Here is a 15840-nt window from a genome sequence, read left to right as displayed (position 1 = left end):
ACACACACACACACACACACACACACACACACACACACACACACACACACACACACACACACACACAGACACACACACAGACAGTCAGGCCAAACATCAGACAAGCCTCACATTGCATCACTGCTGCTCAATAATGCATCACAAGACCTCCAACTCACAGTTCATCTCTCACTAACATCTCAGAGAAAAAGGAAATTAAAAATGCTACCAGGGAAGTGGAACAAAGTTGACACGGGACAATGTCATGATCCAGTAAATAGACGACATTATTTTAAGTTCTCTGTCCTCATTCCAACTTTAAAGTATTAAAAAAAATGTACATCTGGGATTTTAAAGGAATGTTTTGTTTGAGAAAGGAGCAGCAACGGCAGCAACGCCGGTCTGTGAGATGAACTGCAGAGCACAGAAACAATCCCTACACAACTTAAAAGAATGGTTGAACAAGGCCAAACAAGTTACGCTAGGTTTTCTGAGGCAAACCATGAATGATTAAGTTGTGGTTTTTCAGGGGGGCAACGTTGGAGACAGGCACCCACTATCTTTCCAGTGTTTTTAGGATCTTAAACCAAAGTGTAACAACCTCATCGATTCAAAAACACAAGCACTTCTGTTGGGTGTTTCCTTGAAGTAGGATACTGGTGAGAGTCAGACTGAGGGAAAGACAGACAAAGCATCCACAAGTCTGGTGCATATATGTGTTTGAAAAGTCTCGCTTTGATGGCGTGACTTTGACAGACGGAAACGTACACAGAGGTTCTGTCTTTGTTTACTCGGTGGCTCCTCGGGGAGCGCATGTTTGTCTCCTCTTGTTCTTACCAGTATCTGAACTTTGAGCCCAGAGTGAAGTAGTGAGCGAAGAAGTTCTTCTGCGGCGGGATGGGCCGCTCCAGCCTGAAGAAGGTGTGGTGCTCCACGCAGGCCTTCCACAGGTTCTTACATGCCCGGTAGTTGACCATGTTGAAACCCAGCAGCGTCTCCCGAGTCTCAGTCTGCGGGCAAGGAGGAGAGGAGGACAGTTAGAGGGGCGTTAACTGTTGATAAATGACTTTCAGCTATTGTCACTGGTTATACACTACTTCAGGCTAATTATCGGTTAATGTTTCTCCGGTACTTTTAATAACCATATCAATTGCTTAAATCCTTTATAACCCTTTTAACTGTCTAGTCCTTTCCCTTGGCTATCTCGACTGTCCATTACTTTCAGCAAACCATTTAAACTGTCTATTCTTTACTTTTAGTTATTTCAACCACAGCTCATCGTTTAGACTTCTCAGCTGCTTCTCTGCACGTCAAAAACTGTATGTTTTTTCCTACTTCTCCAACTGTGTCTCATTATAACCAATAAATAACAGAGGTAACTATTTACAGGGTTCCCACTCAAAGTCAATGTCAAATTCTCTGACTTTTTCGTGAATTTTATTGACTAAAAAGCTGAATTTCCGTGACCCATAATAAATGAGAAAAACAGGTTGAACTTTAAAATGATCTTTTCTGTCTTCTACTCTTCCCACTCAGTAAACACTTGAAATTAGCATTTTCTGGAATGTTTGCCTTTGTTAGCAGGTAGAAGAAAAAACATCTTTACTGAAGTAATTGCCAGTTGTTGACAAGGGGGATAAAACCATTCAAGAAATATGGGAAATTGTAAATACCTTGATAAAAATTATTACATACTAATAAATGACAACTCAAATTTAAACATGCTACAAACTAAAAATCCCTGATATTCCATAACGGCCCAAAGAATGATCAAATCCTCTGACTTTCCATGTCTGGAATAGACTTTAAAATTCCATGATATTTCAGAAATTCCACGACCAGTGGGAACCCTGTATTTAGTGAGCTCTGCTGGAAGGAATGGGACATGCTTAGGTTGCTCTAACAACATGAAAATAACAGTTACAACCAAGGAAGTAATAGCAGGCAGTCGACAGCTACATAGATCAGTTACTTCATGTACAAGCATCACTTAAACGATGATATGGATAAATGTGTGATTGCAGCCTCTCTGGTTGAGATTAGGCAAAAGCAGGACTTTGAACAGATACAAAAAGTCACTGGTTCTAAAATAAACATTACAACACCGACTGCAATCAATATCTTAAATCTAACTTAATTTTGTATTTCCAAAATCTTCCCACATAAAAAAAAAAATGCATAACCAACTTTAAGTTTATTGTATTTTTTAAGGTGAAAAGAGGGCAGTTTTACCCCCAAAACATATCTGCTTCAACAAGAACATTTGTTTGACTTCACTTCAGAGACAAAGAAAAAGAGAAAGGATGAAGGGGCGGGACTACAACTGAATGGTAGCAGGTGGACAAGGCCAGAGGAGTAGAGGGGCAGAAAGAAATATCAGCATTACATTTATTGATCATCAGTTCAATTCAATATTTGCCACGTTCAAGGCCAGTATAGCTGCTGTAGGTGCACATGGGGAGAATGTCAGGAGGAGAAATGGAAGAGAGAAAAAAAACAAAAAAACTTGTATGATTTAACTATTAAATGTAAGAGCAGTTTAAAAAGGACAAATGACGACTGTGAATATACGTGCTGGATATAAACATCCGGTTGTCGTGCTGAAAACATTCATGTGTCAAACAAAGGATGCAAGAAACGGTGGGGGGAGTCAACCAGGACACAAACATCAGGGGGTTAATCTGACACTGATTACACACGCATGCAAACTACGGTACTGTGCTGCGCTATACATTTATACAGTCAGTCCAGAATGTGCAAAAAAAAAAAAAAAAAAACCACTCTGGATAAACTCCATCTGTTCACACACTAGACACAATTGTAGGAGGGAGGTGATGGTTAAGAAGTGCATATGTGTTTGAACGCTTGTGTGCGTGTGTGTGCGTGTGTGTGTGTGTGTGTGTGTGTGTGTGTGTGTGTGTGTGTGTGTGTGTGTGTGTGTGTGTGTGTGTGTGTGTGTGTGTGTGTGTGTGTGTGTACCTACCGCCTCTCTTCTCAGCTGGATAAAGAACTGTTTGCACTTGAAGGAGATTTTCACTATTTTCAACCTGGCAGCAGGAAAAGTCGAAAGAAATCCATAAGAGAAATGAGTTAGTTATCTGTTATTCCCAAAATAAAACACTTATGTTACATTTTTACACAAACCAATTTAACACTGTAACGATCTTGAACAAAATTACTACAGCACATAATATTAATATAACAAGCTTGTAAAGCATTGAGGTCGTAATGTGTAAACTGAATGAAATATGTTGTTTACCAATCAGACTGCAGTTTGATTTGTAAACAAATATAATACAGTTGCTATTTAAAACAGGCAGATACAACCATCAAATAACAGAATACTGTCACTCGGATCAAAACATTCTAATTCATTGTGAGCAAAAAACAGGCAATGGCTTTCAGCTACAAGCTGAATATAACGATATATAAAGTGTTTTCAAAACATACAAATGTTCAGCTTTACAGTTTATGTTTTTAGTAACTGATAATCTGTCTTATTAGTGGGAAACAAAAGCTTAAAATATCAAATAAAATTATAAATACAGTTTAATTTTGCCCCAGTTGAAGCATCCTCAGCCACACTCGCTCCAAACCACCATTATTCTGCTCACTATATTTGCCGACACGGTTATAACTGCCAATATTGATTGAAGCATCGCAGGTGCAAACTCCTCTTTCAGAAATCAATAAACAGACTGAAAAGCACACTTCTTCATGAATTGCCATTTCTTCAAAGTCAGCTGACCCGCGTGTCACATCCCGACTGGTCATTTAACCTCCAACCTCCCTCCGTCGCTACGGGTTGTGGATTACAGTCTCCCAGTGGTTCAACAACACCCACACTTTCACATCAACCTGTGTGTTATCTGGTCACACACCGAAGAAGAAACCGTAGACACAGCGTTGGAATCGGAGGACCGCACACGTGAGGCCCGCAGTAAGAAGTCTGCTGATGAGCAGCAGCAGCGGAGTAACATAATCCCTTCCTAGAGGTCTGTTGCTGCTGTGACTCATCCCACCCTGCTAAATATATTTTACATACTTACTCACACACACTTGCATGGACAAACACGCACGCACACACATGCTCAGGCAGAGCGTGAGTCATGCCCCATCTAAGTGTGGCTCATTTGTCAGGCTGCTGTGAGCAGAAATAGGGAAGAGGCAAAAAAAAAATCTCTCTCTCTCTCTCTCTGTCTCTCTCTCGACCCTTCCTTATCTTACAGTTCACTTTCCCGATAAGAAGAGAGGATAAGTGACAGGAGTAAAGCAGATGCAGAAACAGTGGGCCTTTGTTATAGAGAGGATGCAGAAGTGAAGAAAATCGGTGAGCCGAGGGGTTGAGCTGAGAGATACTGTTGATGATTATGTTTCTCGCTCTCTTTCTCACACATGGTTGTCGACAGCTGTTGGGGACACCGCTGTTGGTCTCTAAATTTAGCTCAGCTGACTGAGTCCACACACAAACTTGTTTTAGCTTTCTGTTTTCGACTTTGCAAGTGTTCTCACGCAAATCCAAAACTGAACCTTAACCCTAAAATTTCATGTACTTCGCCTTATTTCCCCCAAAACCTTGTGAATGTGTTCCCTACCGTCTCAGTAATACACAAAATTTAGCTCAACTTGAACTCATCCTGGCCAAAAAAACGTCTATGTGTGTACACACACACACACGCGCACACACACACACACACACACACACACACACACACACACACACACACACACACACACACACACACACACACACAAATTAGCTGCTGTGTGCGTTTGGTCAAGGTGTGTATGTCTGTAAGGCCTCCACATAAGTGAATTATCTTCCGGACTTACAGGGGTTTGAGTAGTTACTCTCCCACCCCCGGCTCCCATTAACATTTAAGCTCCCACAGTGCAGCAGCAGAATATGGGAGATTTCCAAGAATCAAGGCTGCAGTGAGAGAACAAGAGATATAAAGAGAGATCAGACTTAGTGACGTCCAGAGAGAGAGAGAGAGAGAGAGAGAGAGAGAGAGAGAGAGAGAGAGAGAGAGAGAGAGAGAGAAGAGCGGGCAGATTTGATGCCTGTAATATTTCCAGGAAACAGAGTTTGAGGTAGATCCCCCCCCCCAGTAAAAAAAAAAAAATCCAGTGGAATCATCTGCATAATTGTAGAAATGATGAACTGAGGCTTAAACATTAATATGCCATGTCAATAATCACTCTGCGAGGGTTTCCAAAATATTACCCAGCCCATTTCGCAGCAAAAAAAGGGTTTCTGGAGGCAGTTCAAGTGGAGCTGGCAGCAGATTGATGGGCACCGAGGTGAGTTTGTGACAAGAACAACCACGGTTTGATTCCCCGGTTCAGGGGAAATCTGGCAGGGCGGAAATGACAGAGTATGAAAACATCAATGGACAATGCTTCTTTTTTTGTCCTCGCACTGCTCTGTTTTTCATCCACACAGATCCATTCATTCAAACCTGAGAGCTGCCAGGTTTTCTGTTGGCCACAAAGCAGTTGGTTTTAAAAAACCTTGATCTTAGGCTCCAAAGCAGGTGTAACTGAAACGTATGATCACAGGCTTCTTTTATTGAGTCAGATACACATGCTTGTTCAAAAACGGTGCGTTTTTGTTTTGCTTCTTCTCTTTCTGTATTTCTCTCTTCAACAGACAGACTTTCTGTTTTGGTGGAAAGTTTTCTCCAAGGCGTCCCCCACGGTTTAGTACCTGGTCCTCTCCTATTCATCCTCTATACTTTCTCCCTCTGTGAAATCATCAATCATCACTGTCTACACTGCAGCAATTACATATTTATTCATTCAATTCCTACTACAACTCACTCTGCCTTAGTGTAGTTGAATCATGGATGCGAGAAAAGCACCTGAAGCTCAAATGTGACAAATCTGATATGATCACCACCAGTACAAACCTTCTCACCAAAAACAAACAACGCGTAAATACCGTCACAAACCCGTCTGTTTTTCTTGTTTGGTGCAGTTTGTTTCACATTTTGGTTCTTGCGTTATTAAAGACACTAGCGACGTGTGATTTTACATGCGTGATGTTCGTGTGTCACTCACCATGGGAAATAGTTGATCCGTACCCTGTTCTTGTAAATTACGATGCCGGCTGACATGACGCCGATGAGAATCTCTGTGTTACTCTGGTCCTGAAGAGAGAACGATCGATTTTTAGAGGAGTGTGTGTGTGGCAAAGGTGAAAGCAGGTGAGCAAAACAGAGACACAGAACGAGGAGCGGAGTAAAACAAGAAAAAAAAACATGAGTGCAAGACGTATTCAGGTGGCCTTACTCACTGATATAAAACAAGTAGATGTTGCTTAAAAGAGAGCTTCCAGGCTCTACGTCTACCTGCCTGAAACTGAGAGTGATAGCGAATGAGACACTGAAAGAATCCCTCACATGAAGGGCAGAGTGGATGAGGATGGGGTCCAATAGACATCTAAAATTTGCCATGATAAATTTAGCCTGTTGTCACCAGTCCCAAATTACTGAACTGAATAAATGGGTCTGGCTGCGCTCTTTAGGGAATCGTTTCCAGTCGCCGCATCCTGCTGGGCGAAGACCTGGGGTTGATTTTGAAACCATTGGAGCAGCTTTGACCAATCAGCATTGACCACCATACGTGTTGAAACTCTTCCACCGCTGCAAATTCATTTAGGTAACTGTGCCAGACTTCAACGACATCGCACCAAGCCTCACACACTGGTTTCTGATTGGTCCGCCCTTCAGAGTGGCTGAGCAAACCTTAATGTGAACAGGGTTTCCAGACGATCATCACAGCATGAAAACAGATACATTATCTAATTTATAATGTGACTTCATATAATGTGGTCTGGATATCATTAGTATTACATTATGCGGTAATGCTGATGATGACTGAGTGGTAATAAGTGTTCTTCTGCTGCTTAATCAAAACATCAAGTTTGATTTTCTGGGACATCATTTCTCCAGATTTTTCTACATTTCTAAAACGGACTAATTCAGGCTCATGACACCATCTTAGAAAAGGACTTTATATTCCTTGATTGCTGCTAACTTTGAACTTTATACTAAGGTTCATGAACATGTTTCATTCCTTTTTTTTTAGTTTAATCTTGTCTGTCAGGTTTCATCCTCATGGAAGTCCCAATTAGTACAACATTTCAGGACCGTTTCCGTCCCATAATGACGTCACAGTTGATGCTGCATTGTTCTCATTTCCTTCAGCAGCTTGAGGATCAAATCTCTACAGGACGCGCTGGAAATGACAACAGGCCAGAGAAATGGTAGTTATTTATCTTTTCTACACGACTATCCAAAAGAACTACGTGAACAAAAAAAGGGACGGTTTTACTACTCTGCTACCATGTGTTGGTGTTATGATGATAGCTGAATGCCAATGTGTGGCATTTCTGCAGGGTGTGGGCAACAACATCAACTGTACACACACTGCAGCTCCTCCAACCTGTTCTCATTCCCAGCACAGAGAGCCTTGGCTCCGTTAGTCACTGGCAGAATGAAAACAGTACATCATCCAGCGTGTTGTGACAGCGAGGAAGAGTAAAACCTTTGACAGATTGGAACTTCAACACAAACACACAAGCACAGAGTGTGTGTAGAACGGTCTTTACACAAGCGCACTAAAACAGACGAGCGTTAACGGACATGGAATAAAACGTTACTTACCCTTGCATAGTGCAGCTCTACCCCGTAGAGCTCCAGCGTGCGTGCTGTGTTCAGATAATTAAACTCTGACTGGGCAGGAGATAGACCACTGAGAGAGAGAGAGAGAGAGAGAGAGGGAGAGTTGGGTACAGCAACAGACAGGGACGAGAGGTCGTGTGTGGGAGCAAAGGGAGCGATGATGACAGGGTAGCGCGTTAAACGGACATATGGACGAGGAGGAGGAGGAGGAGGAGGAAGAGGAGGCGGAAGAGAGACAAAGAAAAGCAACAAAAACCAAAGAGGCAATTAGAAATATGGCAAGAAAAAGGTCAGTTGCATATGAGTCTTTTGTGTTTGTGTGTGAATCTGTAAATGTAAACGCACATTCAAATATAAAAAGTTGTAAATTTTCCTTCATATTTCGCAATTACAAAACCGAACAGAGGTTTGTTAATGTGGACATAAAATCATCTTTCATTTTTCCTTTTCCTGTCACATGCGGATCCATCCTGTTCCTTCCCGTTTCTACATGCACATGAATGTGTGTGGAATCACAAAGGTATTTGTGTGCGTCTCAACGTACGTGTGCTGCTGGTGATGTTTGGCGACCTCTTTGTGGAAGTCTTGTGGGGGGGTCGGGAAGAAGCAGTATTCGGACAGATAGCCTGGACTGTGCTCCGTTTCACTGTAGTCCCCCAACTCGGCTACAGAAACAGAGAGAAAGAGAGATCAATGTAAAGTCCATTAAGCATCATCGTTTCCTCGACTGGAGAGTGTGAACTGAGGGAATTTAACTGGGTTATTAACTAGAAAATGTTCCACATAAGAAGATATTATGATTGAATATCATAATAATAATATAATATGTGACATTTTTGTTGTTCTCATTTTTCTAAAATAGAGAAATCAATCCACTCAGATGTTATAAATAATCCTGGTAGAGAGACAGATAAAAAAAAAAAAAATTAAAAAAAATTAAGACCAGTCATTACAAACAACAAGTAAAGATCAAACAAATTGTTTCATACAATTTTTATACAGCTCTCTCTGCAGTTTATTGGTCAAATTTAAGTCCAAGGTTGATATCTTATTAGCGGCAAATCAAAATGTGTTTTTCCTGCCAGTGTGGCCTCCTTCCATTTCAGCCAATGGTGATCATAACTGTCTTTCTTGACTAACATCTTCAGCAGATTAACATTGTATGTTAACATTGACACAAAAACGTCTTTGACACCATAAGGCAGAGCTGTAAACTCATTTTCTTTGTGGTGTGCACTTGTTTTTGCAGGAAAAGGATGGAACAATCAATCCGAGGTGGAACAAAAACAAATGAGTCTTCACACCTTGGCTGCAAATTTTTTTCAGATTCTCTGACAACCGTCGAATAATAAACAAGTGAACATTATCACAATAAGCACTGAATGGAAAAACAGATTGTACTGAAGCACAGGGACAACAGTAGGAGATCAAAAGTACAGTCCTCACCATATGGTGCAATAACGCCACATTGTTGTTGAGTGGGATGTAGTTACATGTGTGTCTGTACATGTTATATATCTGTGCAGACTTCCAGCTGAGATAAAGGCAACACAACCTTATTAAATTATAATATCAGACCAGTTAAGATCCTTCAAGTTTGACCATAAACTACAGTGGACCAATATATTCTAGAACAAGAACAAGCTGAAGTATAAATGGGAATAAGAGATGAATTTGGATTAACATTCATGTTTTGGGCCTTTATATTAGACACAGGCAGAGGCTGTTAACTGTGGGTCAAAATAAAGAAAGAGGGATTTAAAATAACACCTTTTAATTACACATGAAAACAGAAGTAATTGCAGATAACGGACAACGACAATAAATGAAAGGATTCCCAGATCCCTGGTCGTTTTTTTTTTTTTTTTTTTTTTTAGAGCCCTCTGAGATGAAGAGCTCAAAGTGATTCCCATTAACTCAAGCTCAAAAGCATCAATTCGCTCAAGTAGTCCCTTGACTAACCTACAAGCCGGTAGCCTAGGCATATTGACCGACCAATCAATTCCAGCTCACCCGCCTATTGATGTGCACACACCACCAGGGACGTACAGTATGTGTGTCCAGTCAATAGTTTATGTTTCAAAGCAGTAGGCTAATGATGGTGTTATTTCATCCTGCAGTTATTACTTTAGCAAGGTTCAATGTTAAGGCCAATGAGGCTCAACGACTACTCAACCCAGTCTCTCTTTTAATATCAATCTTTTGACGTGAAATCAATGCCGAGTTGTTGGTAGGCTCCTTATAATGATGCTATTGACCAGTAAACAAGACGTCCAGCTCTCAATTTGTGATGATGCATTTGCTTGTATTGCAGGTAATTTACTCCAAGTGTGTGTGTGTGTGTGTGTGTGTGTGTGTGTGTGTGTGTGTGTGTGTGTGTTTATTCCCCTGACATCCACCGCTGTCATTATGAATAAACTTACAAATGCAACACTCTGCAACTCCATAAAAAAAAAGAGCTTTAAAGATGTAAAAGTCTTTGGTGATGCAACATTTTTGAAGATATAAGAAGCTGCATTGGACAAGAACACATCTAACTGCTTTAAAAGAACAACACAAAACACACAACAATGTGTTTGGTTTTTTTCTTTACCAAGATGCATATATTTCAGAGGAGGTGGTTGCTATGGTTTTCAGACAGCATGTGGTCCATTTTAAGCAAGAATTTAGGTCTACCGGGAGGGATTTGTGATGTTTTGAGAATGCGAGCTTTAGTGTGGGATTTAGAGTCATCAGTGCTGGCACTTGGACTCAGCTAACTGAATTAGCAGAATAGCAGCTGCTTCAAGCCATTTTTCCCAAAGCAAACATTTATCTTCATAATCTGGGCTGGCACTGTGCGAAGTGACAACATGGACCTAGCTAGACAGAGTGTGTGTGTGTGTGTGTGTGTGTGTGTGTGTGTGTGTGTGTGTGTGTGTGTGTGTGTGTGTGTGTGTGTGTGTGTGTGTGTGTGTGTGTGTGTGTTGAAGCAGTAGTGTCATGATGTTGCTAGTCTGGGCCAAATCTCTTCTCTGACCTATATACTGTAGCCGTGCATATTCCCTGCAAAATATGCCACAGAGGAAGAGCGCGGAAAGAAAGAGGGAGGGTTAGTGGAGAGGAAGAGGGAAAGAGTGGGGGGTTTATAGTGCATGAAAGGGAGGTGGGGGGGGAGAGAGGGGAGGACGGGGGGATAGAAAGGGATAAGGAAGACTAACCAGAGGGGGGAAAAGAAAAAAAAAAAAAAAAGAAGAGGCAAAACAAGCTGCTTGAAAACAATGAGCAGCAATAAAAGAATAAGAGACAGACAGAGCACCGTGTCAGGAGTCGTTATTGTGATGACGGAAGGGCAGAGTCAGCATTTAACCCGAATGCTACATCACAACAGTAGATGAGATTAGCGCTGAGGCTGAACATCCTCTGGCAAAGACTCGTCTGTGCGTCCACATAAACGGTAACAGAGCGGCATGTTTTAGCCTGTGGGTTTTCCAGTCCCAGTGGTTAGAATGATGTGCAGGCGCAGTACCGATGAAAACCCGGACATACAGTAGAGCTCTGAATTTGATTAGCTTCATTAGATTGGCCACTGCATGACTGAATTTAATCTGGCACTAGAAGATCAGAGATATCCAAACCATTTATTTATATGTCCTTTCAAAACACAACGGTAGACTCAAAAATCTCTGCGGCCAATAAAAATGGAAGAAATAAAGACCCGTGTAACATCCACAGGCCCGTTCCCATTTACTTCTACACATTATTTAGCCTGATTGAAGCTGATTCTGGACCAGTTCTTACTGCAAAGAGAAGCCAGCATCTCATAGAATATTGATATCACTGATGTTAATGTCCAATATCACCACACAGCTTAATTGAAATGCAATGGCTTCAGTGCACCAGTTATGAATGCACTCCGGCAACCACAGTCATTACATTTAACGGTGTGCGTGTTTGTGTGTGTAGCTAAAGAGAGTACAAATGAATTGCCTTTCAATGGTTACGTAGAATGGGTGTACCGAGGGACTTACATTGAACAGCGTAGGATGCCAGCAGCGCGGCCGTGTTGTGAGGACAAGGCAATCTGAAAAGTCACGGGGAAAAAGCACACATTCACACAAAATAAACAGGCAGGCACGGGTGATTCAGCCTTGGTTTGAAAACAAAACATCATACAGTACCATTCAAAGAGCAGAGATTGCTCATCTTTGATAATAATAGAAAGAGAAATGTGAAAAAAATATCAACATTAATTCTATTTTATCTGCAGAATTCAAGAAGGGAAAAAACAAAAAGCTTATTTTCACATTGTGTGCGCTTTCACAACGGCACAATGAGTTCTTATTTGCTCTGGTCACATCCATCTGGCCTTCTAATGATTTAGACCAACAAACACTGCGAAAAACCATTGCTAATGCTAACGCTAAAGCTCTTTATGAGGCCGAACCCTCCAAACTGTTTACGCAGCAATATCTAGTACACAAAAGGACGACAGACTCACCTTCCAGTTAATATATCCTGTTTGATCTGGAGAAAATATTGGTACCTGAGGGGGGAAACAACACACTCCCATTAGTATACGAGACCAGCGAACAGCTACCTCTGTTTAAATTTAATATAATATCATGTAAAGACAAGCGTCCTATAGAAGCTTTAGCGTGAGATTTCTGATGGAAGTGGCTGTTATTATTCCAGACATGAGAGATATTTCAGAAAACTGTATTGACTTGAACTTGAGCATGAAAACTGCACCACATGTGCTGGTTCTGCTAGTTCTGCTGCACGTGACATACGTCTCATAAACAATACGGTACGACAAAAGCGAGGACGAGTGCGTTTTTTTGTCGTGGCTTGAACGTACAGAAGACCCGATCAGCGTGTCGGATTCAAGGCTCACTCCTCTGCGTGGTGTTTGTGTAGAAAGCAGTGTTGCAGACCTGATGGGGTCGAGTTCTTATTACGGCCCCGATACAAAACATACTGGTTTCTTAATGAACCTCCATCGACACAGAGAATGAAGCTCTCGTCTTGGGAATCCACTTGCAAACATTAGACACCGAAAGCTCTTTTTATATTATTATATTGTTAATGTAAGATCTGCGGAGAGGAGACGTATATAGTTTTTTTTATTTTCGTTTGTTTTTAATGTTATTTTTCTCATCAGGTAAATGTTTTTGACTGTGAGCTAACTGAAACTGACTGCTCAAAGACATCAGCGCTCTATATTTCTGAATGAAGCAACATAAAACGGTATATTCTATAGTAAAAACAAGTCGGACATTCGCCCGATCACCCTAACAGAAAAAACGTGAATTTTACATATGATACGATATGATGCGATACAACAGGATACACGATACACTTTTGGGGAAATTTGTCTTGTGCTGATGTTGCTGCACTATTATTCTATAAAAAAAAGAAAAAAAAAAAAAGATACATTTGCAAAAACTCATGTGACCATTGTGCACATATGCAACATGTATTTTTGGAAAACGTGGTTCTGGAACATTTCCGTGGTGCAATGTGTGAAGCCAATGTAGACTACCAAGTAAAAACTTTTCCACATATTTTCCCTATGTTATCATATGTTGCAAATTGTGGTAGTAATGTGGAAACCAAAGGAAACTCGTGTTTTTTTTTTTCTTTAACCGCATTTTTCTCTGTCAAATTAAAACTCTTACCGTGTGTATTCTTCCTGAAGTTTGCCGGGATCAGTCACGAAGAATTTGACTCTGAAGCTCAAGTTATGGGGAGACCCTCCTGGAAAAGATGGTGAGCGGTTAAAAAAAACAAAACCAACACAGCAGATCTGTGAATGGATGAAGTGATGAAGCTTTCCTCTAAAAACACTTGAGGTCTAATGTGAAGCAAATTGTTAAGGAGATACTGACAAATATGCAGATATTATTTACTGTATGTAGGTTTCCCAAGGGCAGAATTTCTTGTTTCCAATCGTATAGGGTATAAATAGAGGGCATAAATGACTCGGTGTTGGTATGAATGTAGAGGTACTAGTGTTACACTATCAGCCTCTAACCATGTGTAAAGTAAAAAAAAAAAAAAAAAAAAATCCTGTAATGTTTTTACTCAATGAGTCAATCAGTCAGCGTAAAACCAGAGTTGAAGTGCAGTTCAATCATCGCTGGAGGGGAACTGCAGATCTCGCACGAGCTACTCCACAACTGCTTTACATGTTACAAATTCTATTAGTCATTATCAAAAATAAGAGCAGGGTTGAAATGAAGTTTAATCGTTGCTTAAGGAGGATTGAGAATTCTTAACGACACTCTGTGTGGACTGGAGACTTCTGCTCGGGGGTGCAGTGTTGATGTTCAATCGCTGCTGAGGCTGCGCTGCAGACCGCCGCCTCGACCAGCTGCAGAATTTTTAGATCAAGCCGTCGAGTTACATTTGAGTGAACTTGCTCGGCTCTAGGACTCTAAATGTTAGCTTCAAAAATGTACTGAATTAAGTGAAAGATGTGTGCTGTGGATTTCACCTACTTTTTAACTGTTTTCTGACGGGCTTATTGGGATCCAGCCAGCGCTGTAAAATATTGATTGAGAGACACTTAAGAGACACCATAAAGCATGACTACACAACCTAAATTATTCACCAGCAGACACACGCGCACGTACACACACACACACACGCACTGACATATCGCAAATTTACAGTCTTAAATCGTTATTTACAGACGTGATTCGTTCAATTTTATCAGACAAATGCAAACAAAGAGCATCTCTAATGTTCACACGTGCATCCTCATGCACACGCACATACACGCAAAGTCAAAACACGCACGCAATGAATTATAAGGCAACTTTCAGACACGTTTTTTTATGGCTGGAACATCCTCCAACTTCTGTAACCTTCATTTATTCACACACGCGCGCGCTCCTCTAATGAAAGCAGCATACGTACCGGTGCGTCTGAGGAGTCGTCAGCCAAGTGCAGGCCAAAGTAGTCTCTCTCGGTCAGCTCCAGGTGCTTAAAGACAGCGTCCAGCAGCGACTGGCCATGATCCGACTTCTGCAGGGAACGAGAGACAACCGTGAATCAATCCTGAACTCGGTACCCGGTGTGATGCGTCGTACGTCTCGCCGTCGCCTCAAACAAAAGGTCAGGGAACGAACAGTGAAGGGAGAAATAGAGACGATTGAAACACGGCGCTGGTCCTGTCCTCACACACACACAAATCCCCATTCCTCACCACAGACATCTAAATTATTTAAAACACTCACATTTGCTACTGAAACATTTCATCGGTTTAAAATTCAAATGGGACTCGTCCATGTTGAGGCTCATTTAAAATCATCATCCCAACCACACAGGGAAGAGCATGTAGAAGGAATTAAGCTGCAGCATGCCTGTGGGCTGCAGCTGTATATTTCTCTATTTTTGATACACGACACCTTTCGTGCACTGGAGCAGTTGTATCGCCGGAAAAAACAAAACGCATAACCGTTTCATCGAGTGTATTTCAATATGTAAAACCAGTAGAGCTGTAAAAATGTACTTCGTCTTAATGGTGAAGAGCTTCCATTCTCCTGTGAAGTGACACCAATGACACACCGACATGCAGCAAGCCAGGAGAGGGAGCGGAGTAGGAAAAACCTGCAGGTGAGGGATTTACCTGGATGGGAACAGGTGTCATGTGTGGGCTATTATTTGATGAGAACTGTAAGGAGATTAGAAAGCAGCAGATCACAGAAGAGTCAGAAGTTTAGTTCTCAGGACAGCGGCTTTAAAAAAAATTTAAAAAAAAATTTAAAAAAAAGAGGAAGAGGAAGAAAAAGCCAAAGTTCTGTGGTAAAGGAAGAGAACTGACCAAGTTCAACAGGTCCTTTCTGTGGTGAAGCTTACAGAGGTGTGACAAGAGGAAATACTTAGAAGAGGGCTGACACTTTGAGGAATTGGTCAAATTAGGTAATAATAATAATAATTTTTTGTTGCATCTGCATGCTCCAAAGGAAAAATATTTCCCTATTTTATAATCACAGTGTTTCTTCCCTTCATTGCTATCGGGTATGATCTTTTTTTTTTCTTAGAAACTTGGGTTGCAGCATTAGACAGTTTTACAATCAAAAGCTTCAAATCCTCAAATCTGGTTTAATCCAGCTGTCTAAACCACTTTCCTAGAAGAGGAGTTGAACATTAAGGAAAACTTTTCCTTGGATGTGTTTCAGTGAGA

At 41.1% G+C, this 15840-nt stretch overlaps 1 protein-coding gene across 3 annotated transcripts in view; it reads right to left on the bottom strand.

The window, feature by feature from the left end:
- ptpn4a (protein tyrosine phosphatase non-receptor type 4a) overlaps positions 1 to 15840 on the bottom strand; it is a 68904-nt gene that overhangs the window by 16479 nt on the left and 36585 nt on the right. For all 3 annotated transcript variants that reach the window (XM_069698900.1, XM_069698898.1, XM_069698899.1), the window contains 10 exons: positions 14571 to 14678; positions 14150 to 14192; positions 13328 to 13406; positions 12148 to 12192; positions 11678 to 11730; positions 8212 to 8332; positions 7650 to 7737; positions 6043 to 6131; positions 2963 to 3026; positions 817 to 989 (listed from right to left, as the gene is read on the bottom strand). In XM_069698900.1, coding sequence (XP_069555001.1) covers positions 817 to 989; positions 2963 to 3026; positions 6043 to 6131; positions 7650 to 7737; positions 8212 to 8332; positions 11678 to 11730; positions 12148 to 12192; positions 13328 to 13406; positions 14150 to 14192; positions 14571 to 14678 — 863 coding nt within the window. The remainder of the gene's footprint in view (positions 1 to 816; positions 990 to 2962; positions 3027 to 6042; positions 6132 to 7649; positions 7738 to 8211; positions 8333 to 11677; positions 11731 to 12147; positions 12193 to 13327; positions 13407 to 14149; positions 14193 to 14570; positions 14679 to 15840) is intronic.

Source organism: Brachyistius frenatus, unplaced genomic scaffold (assembly GCF_029030835.1).
Source record: "Brachyistius frenatus isolate BFR_SWC_R1_liver_20210118 unplaced genomic scaffold, ASM2903083v1 Contig_28, whole genome shotgun sequence".
NCBI classification, from domain to species: domain Eukaryota; kingdom Metazoa; phylum Chordata; class Actinopteri; family Embiotocidae; genus Brachyistius; species Brachyistius frenatus.
The sequence above is the reverse complement of the archived record's forward strand: the minus strand, read 5'-3'. Positions and strand labels throughout refer to the sequence as shown.